The 12,403-nt window shown below is 40.1% G+C and overlaps 2 protein-coding genes across 20 annotated transcripts in view; one reads left to right on the forward strand and one right to left on the reverse strand.

Moving 5' to 3' along the window:
• CEP57L1 (centrosomal protein 57 like 1) overlaps positions 1-1,075 on the reverse strand; it is a 73,933-nt gene extending 72,858 nt beyond the window's left edge. For 2 of the 18 annotated variants that reach the window (XM_082732029.1, XM_082732038.1), the window contains exon 1: positions 980-1,075. In XM_082732029.1, the coding sequence (XP_082588155.1) occupies positions 980-1,003 (24 nt within the window). In that variant the 5' untranslated portion in view covers positions 1,004-1,075. Of the gene's footprint in view, positions 1-970 lie in introns of all 18 variants that reach the window. The other 16 variants (XM_082732039.1, XM_082732031.1, XM_082732042.1 and 13 more) reach the window with 14 other exon arrangements.
• A 326-nt stretch (positions 1,076-1,401) lies between these two features.
• The window catches only part of SESN1 (sestrin 1), a 119,749-nt gene continuing 108,747 nt past the window's right edge, over positions 1,402-12,403 (forward strand). Inside the window, exons 1-2 of one of the 2 annotated variants that reach the window (XM_082732053.1) lie at positions 1,433-2,283; positions 2,430-2,770. In XM_082732053.1, the coding sequence (XP_082588179.1) occupies positions 2,492-2,770 (279 nt within the window). In that variant the 5' untranslated portion in view covers positions 1,433-2,283; positions 2,430-2,491. Of the gene's footprint in view, positions 2,771-12,403 lie in introns of both variants that reach the window. The other variant, XM_082732052.1, reaches the window with a different exon arrangement.

A 12,403-nucleotide genomic window follows, 5' to 3' on the forward strand; every position in this document is an offset into this window, starting at 1 on the left:
CAGGATGAAGATTTCCCTGGTGATCTTTCTAGTCATGCCAGATAGCCAGATATCATATTGTACTAAAACTGCATTTAACCATTAGGTTATGTAACTAGATAGGGACTGTCTTTGCCACTGTTGTGTACTCAGTACCTCACAGGGCTAAATTTTCATCTTTTTCATTTTTTAATTTATTTTTTAAAAGTTTTTATTTAAGTAATTTCTATATCCAGCGTGGGGCTGGAACTCACCCCCCCCCCCCGGGGGGGGATCAAAAGTTGCCTGCTCTTTGCACTGAGCCACCCAAGCGCCCCAGGGCTCAATTTTTAGAAAAAAATCTCTTCCGCAATGTGAAGAATTAAAATCGAATTTGGTTCTCGGTCCATTGACTACCTTGACTTTTCTCAAGAGGAATGGCTTTTCAAAACGAAACAGTAGTTTTTAAACAAATGAATCTTCTAAATGTACTAAGTTTTGGAAATTTTTATAGGTCTTTTTTCATGCAGTATCCCCGCAAACATTCATTATCTAGGAATACTGGGGCTTCTTTCCCCCTTACTCTCATACAAAATGGATTTGAAAACTCGCTTTCAAAGCCTTGCCTGGGATTTCATTCTACTGAGCGCATACAACACAAAACACCCCTATGAAATGGCAAACAAACGTGCAATGCACAGGGATACCTAATCCCTCGCGAGCGAGTCCACCTCAAAGGGCTAAGCGGAAGCCGCAGCAAGACGCACCGGTTTCTACAGCTTCCCTCTTGCCCGGCCTTTAGCTGCTCTCTAAGCCCCTTGGGGTCCCGATCATTCCTCGAGCCTTCATATGCCCTCGGCCTTGGGCACCCGGACTACTCCTTCCCAGGCAGATTACTGGACACTACCCCTGGACTAAGGAGGACAGCTCTAGATAGCCTGGTCTCCAAAATACCAGAGGAAATGGGAGAAGGAAAAAATCCTGTCAAAGAAAAATTGGCAGCCAAACCTACAGTGCTCACCAAATCGACGCTCTCGACCTCCATCCGCGATAACCGTTGGCTCGAAGGCCGCTACAGGCGACGTCGCAGTGGCTCCTGGGGACTGTAGTTTCTATCGCCAACAGAACGCGTCTGTACATCAAAACTACATTTCCCAGAAGTCAATGCGAGGACGCCCTGCCTTCTTAAATCTCGGATTTGGCGTAATAATGAGACTGTCACTATTTTCAAACTAATTTTAAATTTCGATTCAATTTATTCCAGATGTGGGTTTACGCCCTCTTTCTTTGCCATGCTTGTCTTGTCTGTAACGGTTTCAGTGTACTTCAACTCCTTACTCTTCTCTCCCCTTCTCCAACCGGGAGAATCCCAACGTCAGAGGACGAAAAACGCAACCGACGCAAAAATGCCCCTTAGGCGCATGCTCCCTGCTCTCGTCACGCATGCGCAGCAGCCAGCAGCTGTTGGCGGCCGCTCGCGAACTTGGGGTCTGGAGGTAGCCGGCTGGAGGGCGGGGCTTTTTCCAATGGCTTTGCCTCCGCGGGTCGCGTCTGCTTGGGCGGGGAAGAGGGCGCTGGGGCAGGGGCGGCTCCTGGATTATGCCGGGCGGAGAAAGGGGAGGGGCTGGGGGGGTGAGGACCCCATCTCCCCTCCCTGCTCCCGCCCTCTGGGCCGAGCCCCACCGATGGGGCTGGGCGAAGGGGCGGGCTCTGCGCCTCTCGCCTGGCTTCTCCGCCAGCTCCGCGGCCCGGCCCCGCTTTTGGGGATTGCGGCCCAGCCCTGTGCCCGTCAGGTTTAGTGGGCGGTGGGCGAGGACGCAGGTATAGGAAAAGAAAAGGCGTCTGCTCGGGGATCCGGAATCTTGGGGCCGGAGACACTTTCCTCCAACGCTGCAGCCGGGACAGCGGCTGCCAGAGGCGGCCGCCCCCAACGAGCGACTGGGTCTCCGGCCGCGGCAGCCAGTGAGCAAGGATTTGGCGAGATTTCCCCACCAGCTCCCGGCGGCAGCTGAGGGGTAGGGAGGAGCTGCAGGGGGCGGGGACTGGTGCCGGAGGAGGGGCGGGGTGGGAATGTTCCTGAGAACCCGGTGGCTGCCCAGACAAAAAACCCCGAATGGCTGGAGCGCCTTCAACTGTTACCAGCCTTTTTGGGCAGAGCACGGATTTGACAGCTCCACAACGTGAGGATATCCGCTGACCCCGCGAGACGGAGGAGAGCACTTCCCCGGGACTGCCTGTGCAGCAGAGCCAGCGCTGTCGGGTTTCAACTTTGCAACTTTTTTTTTTAGTCTCTGACAAGAAGACTGCCCCTTCATGTAGGAGAGGGTGAGTTCTGTCTCGCAGATTGGTTGAAAGCAATTAATATAAAAGACACTTCTGGTTCCAGATGTCTCCCAGACATTTGTGTTTTCATGACGATTCGATTTCTCTGATTTTATTCTTACATTTTTTCTCGTTTTAAAAATACAAAGTGCTTTTGGGGACATGCTGAAAGGTAACTGAAGACGGCAAAGAAAAAAAACCTCCAGTTGTCATGGCTGAAGGGGAGAATGAAGTGAGATGGGATGGACTGTGCAGTAGAGATTCAACTACTAGAGAGACAGCACTGGAAAACATTAAGCAAACCATTTTGAGAAAAACCGAGTATCTTCGTTCGGTGAAAGAGACACCTCTTCGTCCATCAGACGGGCTTTCAAATGCTGTTTCTTTGGATGGGTTGAATAAACTTCTTGCTCATCTGCTGATGCTTTCTAAGAGATGTCCCTTTAAAGATGTAAGAGAGAAAACGGAATTTATTTTGAAAAGCGTCCAGGTAAGAAAACCTTGTAATTACAACCGTCCATCTCCATCTAGTACAGTGCAGTTTTACCTGTAGTTAATCACGTTGTATTTGCTGCTAGGTGGTTTTGCGAACCCATTACAAATTCATTCTACAGCTTAAATTTAGAGTGGCTTGGAAGACGTTGAATCTGGAGCTGAAACTGTGCAAGTGGAACTAAAATAAAAGCAGTTTTCAAATATAAGTAAACAAGAATTGTCCTTCTAGAGAGTTTTAGCAGAAACTGTATTCCTCCCAGAAAAATATGAGAAAGTTACAGTTAATTGCAAGTAAAGACTTGCTTTTCCTTATATTCATTTTTACATATTGTTAGTAAGTATAGCCAGTATACTTTTCACATTGTTACTAACAATATTCTGTGTGGAAAGTTTCTTCATTTAAAAGTCTCTCAAATGATAAAGGATATTAAATGTTTCTTCACTTGTTCAGGATAATTGGTGAACTATTTTCTCATGTTCTTTGAAGTAAAACAAAAAATCAGGGTCTGTTCTCCAAAAACCTTTTTTTTTTTTTTTTTAAAGAAAGGAATTACATAAAATAATAAAAGCCTCTGTTACAAAGAAGCTAACATCTTCAAATTAAAAAGTTGAATCCAGGTTGAGTGAATGGTAGAAACATTCATGGTAAATTATTCAATTAGTTTTCTCTGTGTTTGCCTCAATTGTTTGATTTTTCTTTTTCACATACGTACCTACTTAAGTTTCAGTGTAACAGATGAAAAATATTAGTTTTCCTCCTGTTTTGTATGTGATCAATTTCTCCTGTTTTATTGGAAGATTTATTAGAAGGGTTTTGTTTGGGCTTGTTTGTTTAGAGAAAGGTTGATTTTAGATCCTAAGAATGGTCAGTAACACTATGCTGGTCAGTCTAAATTACTCAATCCATGTGTTGTTCAAATTCATTTATGAGAAGTTCTTAAAACTTATAGTTTACTTGGATACACACACACGGATATGTAAGCTAAGATTAATAGTTTTTCTATTTTGGTTAGTTTAAAGCAACAGAAAAATAATCAGGTCCATAAAATGAAGACTCTTTTCAAGATCTTGGGATATTTCTTCTCACAAACAGTTTGGGAACAGTTGTTACAATTCATTTATCCAGAGTTATCAGAGAGGAATTTTCTAGATACCTGAAGTTTACCCTTTAAAGCCTTGAAAGTTATTTCTCTCTGTCTTAGACTGTAGTGTCTAGAACAACCATTTTTTTCCACAATGGGATCATCATTATGCACATCAAGTACTATTATTTAGCTGAGGGTGGAGTAAGTGGGACTACATGGTCCATATTTTTGGAATTTTTGTGTTGAGTTTTTAATAGATTTTCTGTTTCTCCTCTTACTGTCAGTATACTTCACTTTGTTCTCTTCCTGAATCTTTAATTTTGTGCTTATTTATATTCAAATGGGAAAGCAGATAACCAATTTAGTTAAGAATTGTATTGAAAACAGAAGTAATTAGGCTCTGGGGAGTGCAGGGTCAAAGGACTGTGATATATTGGTAAGTAAATGGGTACTAGAGTCAGACCTGGGCTCAAATTTCTCCTCCTTTATTAACATACCTCGTAACCTTGGACAAGTTAAGTTACTTGATCTCTCTGAGTTTGGATTCCGACATCTATGAAATGGGAATAATAGCATAGAGTTGTTGTGAGAATTAAAGACATAAAGTGCCCCAGTATAAAATGAATGCTTCTCCCCTTTTTCGTAAGTGAAAGACCTGGACTTTGTGATATATATTTTAGGATTCATTCATCCTGGAAAAAAATTAAAGAGTCTCCTCCACTCTGAAGGTTTTCCATAGATTTATATTCTTCTTGCATCTCTGCATCTACTGCACTTAATTCTTGCTACTGCTGTAACAGGCACTCTACCTATATTGTGCTGTCGTCACCTGTTTATGTCTGTCCCCTCAGGAGGGCCGTTAAGATCTCAAGAGTATTGTCTGGGACCTGGAAGCTATTAAATATCCAGTGGATGAACAAATTTATATTTGGCTTCTTTTTATTACTTATCAGCCTGAATAAAGTCACCAGATTAGTCATTCATGCATGCCTTCATACAGCAAATGTTTATTGAACCCCTGGTGAATGCCATTCTAAGAACTAAGAACCAGTGGTGAACAGTTTTGATATTTTACTGGAGAGGCAGACCATAAAGAAATAAACAAATAATGTAATTTCAGATAGTAAGGGACGACTTCGAGAAGAGATGACACTTAAGCAGAGATTTGACAGATGAATAGATAGAATCCAGGCAAGAATGAAATTTGTGAGGGGGACATTCCATTTGTGTGAAGACTGACCTCATGGCAAGAGAGAGCAGATGAGTTCTAGGAACGGAAAGTAACACAATGTGTTTGGAGCATGTTTTTGAAGGGAGAATGAAAACGTAAGCACATTCTCTGCCCGATCTGGCTCCAATACTTTTTTAGCTCTGCAATGTTGAATAAGTTGCATAATTTGTCCTTGACTCAGTTTCCTCATCTGCAAAATTAAGATGATGCTCACAAAGAGAATAAAATGAAACAATGCTTCCAAAACACAGCACAGTGCCATAGCAGATAAGAAATGCTCAGTAATATTAGGAATTCTTACTATCTTTAGGCAGGAGTTGGTTAACAGAGGATCTTATAGGGCAAGTGGTAGACTTTATCCTAGTAACCGTTGGAATCCACTGAGTCGTTTTGAGCAAGATGGGAACATGATCCACGGTGTATTCCAAGGATTACTTTTGGAGCAATACAGAGAATAAATTTCGGGGGTCAGGAGTGGATGTGCAACATCAATTAGGAGGTTATTCCACTAGTCCAAAGCAAAAATTATGATGAAGTAGGATACAGTGGGAACAAGCGGCAAGCAGTGAATAGGTCCGGGAGATGGCTGAGAATTAGAAGCTACAGGATATAGTATTGAAATGGATACAGGAGATGGGGAATATAACAAAATCAAGGATGCTCTCCAGTTTCTGGCTTGAACTACTTGGTGAATAGTTCAGCCATTTCCTGAGACAGAAGAGTTGTAAAGGATCAGTTTAGGAGGGGTGGTGAGTTCTGTTTTAAGAGACCTGTTGAGATTAAGTTGCCTATGATACATCTGATTAGCAAAAGTTCCTGAAGGGATTTCTGCCTCTGCCACTATGGTTGTAGTTCTGCCATTGTTAATCTGTCACTTCTCCAGACTTAACCCATCCTCCAAGTTGATGTATCATAACTTCAGAGTCATTTATCTGAAATGAAATCTGATCATGTTACTCTCCTGTCTAAAATCCTTGAGGATAGAATTTAAACTTAATGAGATGTTACATAAGGTCCCCTGTCATCTGGCTTCTATATACTGCTGCCGCCTCACATGAGAAACCAAATAATAAAATACAGTGTCCATAATGCTTTCTGTTATTCATTGGTAAAGCAGCAGGAGCTGAACTGAATTTGCAATTCCTGTAGCTGTTCCTGCTCTTAATTGCTATAAATTAGCTCAGACGACCATAGTCTGGAAGAGAGTTGGTGGGGTAGGGGTAGGATGGATTCAATTAAAAATGGCTAAACCTGTAAAAAATTGGCGTCTTGGGAGAGAACATTCTCTCTATTCCTGTTCTCAATTTATTGGTTTCCCATCAACATACTCAAATCTGTAGAACACATTTTTGAGAACTGTTCTGTGAGAGGTGCTGGACTGGGAGATCAGTAAGACTTGTTCCCTGCTTGGGTGAGGAGGGTCTTCTAACCCCATAATACCTTTTTAATGTTTGGTTTTCTAAACTAAGGAACAGGTGTATTAACACTGGCCAGATACATTAGTATAGTCTACTGGTGAACTGTAGTCTTTATGATGCACATAATAAAGGGAGGAATGTAAGTGTGTAAATATTCATCAAAAGATGAGTGTTCAAAACAGCCAAGTAGTTTTCTAAGAATGGTCATTTGATCATTTTCATTTCTATACTATGAGAAAGGAAAAGTATTAAATTTTCTTGTAAACATGCCAGCAAGTAACACTATCTGAAAATTTAGAATAAGTAACAAAGTATATATCTTTGTTAAGTGGGGTGGAGGAGGCTTTCATTTAGTGAAGCAATTGTTACCCCCAAGGAGAAATGAAACTTTAACTCTTGGGTAAAATGCACATTTCAGTTGCTAAGGGTTGCAGTTGGAGTATCCATTTGATATCAAATTTGGGTAATATATAGTTTGTAGGTTTAACAATAAGAAATTTATTACTTAGTATAATAAATCTTGAGGTTGGGTAATTTTAAGCGTCATTGATTGATTCATTATCAAACTCCATTACCTGTTTGACTTCTGTCTTTCTGCTTTCCTTCCCTCAGCATAGGAAGTGTTGTCTCTACTTGGGGCAAGGTTGCCCCAGCAGTTCCAAGCTCCATAGGCACTCATGACCAATCTGCAGTTAAGAGTTTCTTCACTTGTGTCTATCAGGGAAGAAAAGCTTTTCTTAGCCTCCAGCAGACTTCCTGTCAGTTTTTATTAACTAGGGTTGGGTCACATGCCCTTTTCTAAGCTAGTCATTGGCAAGGAAATTGGGCATTTCTGGTTTTGGTTTGGACTAATCTGCATTCATCCCCTAACAGCCAGGACACCCCCCATCACTTGAACAAAAACATTTCTGTTGGTGAGGAAGAAGGGGGATGCAAGGTAGTCAAGTTTAGTCAGAGGCCTTATTAGAAATGATCTAATATCTCACTAGATAAAGTATTGCTTTGGTCTAGTTATAATTTATTTTACTTTTAATTAAAATTAATTAATTTGACAGACAGAGATCACAAGTAGGCAGAGAGAGGAAGGGAAGCAGGCTCCCTGCAGAGCAGAGAGCCCAATGAAGGACTCCATCCCAGGACCCCCGGATCATGACCTGAGCTGAAGGCAGAGGTTTGAACCCACTGAGCCACCCAGGCACCCCTGGCCTAGTTATAATTTAGATTCTATTAGATTAGAAGCATAGTGATATAAAATATAACATGAGATTAGGAACATTCTAGAAGCAGATTTGGGCTTTTAAACTGATTGTTTTGTTTTGATTTCTAGTCAAAGCCAAAAGTTTAAGGTAGTGCATCTCAAATAATTCACTGCTACTTTCAGCCACAGCAATATGAGTCTTCTTTCATTTTTATGCTAAGTTTCTCTCTTCCATATCTACTATTTTCTGGCCTTTCTTATTTTATTAATATACTGAGAACTCAGTCCCTTTCCTTCAGAGAGCTTCCTGGCTTACTTCTCTATGCAGTACTTCCTCTCATTCCTACCTTTGACCACTTTCTTTAGCAGCTTTGATCTCAGTGGAGAATGCTATTTACCCGCAGGTTGTCTGTGTTTCTTTGAATGGAGAATGTGAAGAAACTGAAGGCAGCTATTAACTTTTTTTCTAAATGGTTTGCAGACAAAGAGCTTATCTTTTTTTTTTTGCCCTTGGGCTTATAGGATGAATCCTATCTGTACTATCTACCCTCTGTGTCCTCTTATAATATATAAATACATCCTGTCCTCCTCCTTTGTTCTGACTTTAGAGGAAAGACTGAAACTAACAAGGATACCTCCCTTTTTTTTTTTTAGTTTTTTTAAGTGGTTTTTTTTTTTTAAGTTTTCAGATTTCATATATTCCTGTTACAGTACCCTAGATGGTCTCAAGCATGAAAAAAAAAAAAAAAAAAAGAAGAAGAAAAGAAAAAGAAAGAAACAAAAACCGGAGTGATTAATTTAAAAATAGGGTGTGTGTGTTTTTTTTTAAAGCATTTAAATTATAAATGGGATTAGGTGTTTTGCAGAAAAATGGGATGTTAAACACTTGCTTATTAGATTTCAGTTTAAGGTCATGGGTTGCTTATTCCATCATGAAGGACCCTCTGAAACAATGGTTTAGCATAATTAGAATAATTTTCTCATCTTTAACACTTTGTGCCCTAAAAGTGCTCTACAGATCATTCATGGAGTAGAAGAACGAGAAAATAGGTGTGGGGGTGCTGTTCTCTTTTGGAGTTATGTTCATTTTCCTTTTAGTAACCTCTAGAAATTTGCAGAATATCTTTTAACCATTTGAATAGAAAATAAATTAATAACTCAAGTAGCCAATTTAAGGATTTGCTGCAGCTGACCTGACCCGAAAGTAGACATGGAATCTTGCATATAATAAAGAGTTATCAGTCACCTAAAACTTTGATATAGAAGGGTCCTGTTTGGTATTATGTCTTAATCATAAAGGATTTTCATATTTGAGAAGGGGCAGTGTTTATGTGGAAGCAAATTAACATGGACTGGAGGAGCCATAGAAATGCGGAAATTTTGGGAACTTGTAGAAGGACCAGGGAGATGCTGGGGGAGGAGGGCAATACCTAAAATGCATAGTAGGATGGAAGTAAAACACGCAAGGTTTGCCACCAGTTTTAATCTCTTCTTTGTCACAATTTCTCAAATCAGTCTATTTGTGTCATACCATATGGTAAAATACTTGCTTTTTTTAATGGAAGTCAATGGAAAATAGGTCTTACTTTGACACAACTTTTCTAGACTACATTTATTACATTGAGACCTTTATGACCTTGATAAAATTCCTAGTACTTTATGCAGGCACAGTGTACTCAGGGGCATCTGAGAGTACCTCAGAATATTGATGATGGCATTGTGTGGGGGCATTAGGCAGACTGGAAATTGAAATATGAAAAACTCAGCTAACTAGGCGTACTATGGAAACATCCCATGCTTTGCTTTTTTTCCTTTTGGAAAAAGGAAACATCAGCACATTAAACTAGTGCTGATAAAGATACATTTTTCATAATGTTTGTGTATTTTATTTTTTTAAAAAGATTTTTATTTATTTATTTGATAGAGAGAGATCACAAGTAGGCAGAGAAGCAGGCAGAGAGAGAGAGGGAAGCAGGCTCCCCACTGAGCAGAGAGCCCCATGCAGGACTCCATCCCAGGACCATGAGATCATGACTGGAGCCAAAGGCAGAGGCCCAACGCACTGAGACACTCAGGCTTCTTGTTTGTGTATTTTTTTTTTAAGATTTTATTTATTTATTTGACAGAGATCAAAAGTAGGCAAAGAGGCCGGCAGAAAGAGAGGAGGAAGCAGGCTACATGCTGAGCAGTGAGCCGATGTGGGGCGCGATCCAAGGACCCTGAGATCATGACCTGAGCTGAAGGCAGAGGCTTTAACCCACTGAGCCAACCAGGTGCCCCTAAAAATCTTTTAAAAGATGTTTGTTTTTTGGGACACCTGGGTGGCTCAGTGTTAGGTTAAGCATCTGCCTTCAGCTTTCAGAAATCAGAAATCAACTTTCATATATACATATTCATTAAATAAGAATATTCATTTAATAGTATAAATAGTATTCATTTAGTGTTTTAACTTTAAAATTGTTTAAGTTGATGAGCTAATATACTTTCTAAAACTTAGCTTGGATAAATGTGTCAATTCTAGTTAGAATCTTAGCTTACCCCACTAAAAGTAAGCATTTACTGTTTTGAATCTTAAGCGTTTGACAAGCAGTGCACACTCATCTTAAAATTTTACATGATTTCATTTTCTAGCAAGTTGGCAGGTGTTAGCTGTCTATAATTATAACTGAGTATTTTTTCAAATGCTATTCATAGCCTAAACACAGCAAGATATTCTTCCAATCATGTGATAAAGGCCAAGCCTTGCAGAATAGTGGTAGAGTGATATTTTCAATGGTACTGAAGGACATATTTAAGAGAAGCCTTTCAAAAGTAAAAAGTGATTTAAAAGATAGACAGGTTTTCTTACAAAACAAGGTCTCTCAAAGTTGTGTAGTGATTACACCTCACCAATTACGGTATGTCTGCTATTTCATCTAACAAATAATGTGTGCATTGGCAAACTTAAATTATAAAATATAACCTGTATTGATTCAGTTTTGTTGTTGAATTTTTTTTTGAGACAGTGTAGATTTTTACCATTGAACCTAGTGAATTATTTCTTCTCATTTCATTTATTAGGTATCTGTTGTGTACTTTTTATATGCCAAACACTGTGCTTATCTATCTTTTGACGTGGCAGAGGGAGAGACTGTTTTCACTTAGTTTTAATAATGATTCTGATTGAAAAACATTTCTTAATTTATTTTGTTTTCTAACTACTCGGGGTGTACAGACTCACATTGCCTAGAGATATTACTTCAGAGTAATTTAAACATCTTACTGGGAAAAAAATAAAGATCCTATTGGATTTTCTTTACCAGCCATTTGCTCATGAGTAAATTAACCTCAGTAGTCCATTTCCTCATCTGTGAATTTACATAATTGTCTACCTTGTGATTTGATTATAAAAGAGATCATATTGGAAAAGCATTTTGTAACTTTCAGTATTCTGCAACCCAAAATTTATTTATGAATAAACTTTTTGAGACTACTTACCTGTAAAATGAAGGTAACAGTAATACCAAACTCAGGGTAGAACATGCAAAGCATGTAGAAATACATAGTACTCAATAAATACTAGTGATGATGTTGGTGTTGATAAACTTGATCTTAGGTGGTTTAATGAGTCAAGCTCCAAACTGGCATTACTTCAGGATTTTTTTGTACATCTTATACTCTGTATCCACATATAAACACTCCTAGTTGTCTTCTGTACATTGAATTTTCATATATAAGCTGATTAGTGCTGATGTCCAGCATTAGCAGAGGGTGCTTTAAACCAGCCACTGCCCCCAGGTAGGTGTTGGCTCCCCCAGAGGTTTGCTGTAGCGGTGATGGCAAATTTGTGGCATCCATCCCCTCCTGGGAGTCTAACACCATTCTGCGATGTCAGGATGGCACCAGCCGGAAGGAGTTGCATGTGTCATCCAGGTGGCCATGTGGAGGTCCATGGCCAAGGCCTTTGCTTCAGTATTTGGATAGGATTAGAGTATAATTGTCAAGATCATGGGCTTTGGAGTTAGTCAGACCTGGCTTTAGTTCTTATTCTGCCAAACTCTGTGACCTTGGGCAAATTACATAACCTCCTTAAACCTCAGTTCCCTCATAGAGCTGAAAGGATTAAATGAGGTAACATGTGCAACCCTTACTGGAATCCAGTAAGCGCTCAGTGAATGTTAACTATTAATATTCTGTTCCGCCCCCACGGTGTGATAGAAAAAAGATGGGAAATTGAGCCACCAGCATGATACGCTTTGTAGGGTACCCAAGGTTCCTGAGCAGCTGGGGAAAATTTTCACCCATTTCCCAGGTTCCCTGGCCTAGAGGATAGCACCCTAGAGTTAAAAAAAACACCTCTTGGAAGCAAATTAAGGATTATATATATACTGTTTTAGCTTTCTGGGAACTCGATTCCCCCCTTGATATCATGTTAGTCTATTATTCCACTTGTGAGCATTTGACTTACAAATACATCTCCAGGGACACATAATGTAGGAAAAGCAAATCATGGCTTGGATATCAGTGTTGTCAGGAAGCAACTGAATCTTCAGGCAAGTTACCTGCTGCAGAGAGTGTTAGCCTTGAAGGTCTACTGCGGAGATTGGAGCCGCACTATCAGTGTTCCTGCTCAGCTCCTCACAGTGGGATCCTGACATACTCAACTGAAAGTCCCCAAAACAGTCCTTTCATTCTTGCCAGGTAAGTGACCCAGCTT

This window comes from Mustela nivalis, assembly GCF_964662115.1.
Source record: "Mustela nivalis genome assembly, chromosome: 5".
NCBI lineage: Eukaryota > Metazoa > Chordata > Mammalia > Carnivora > Mustelidae > Mustela > Mustela nivalis.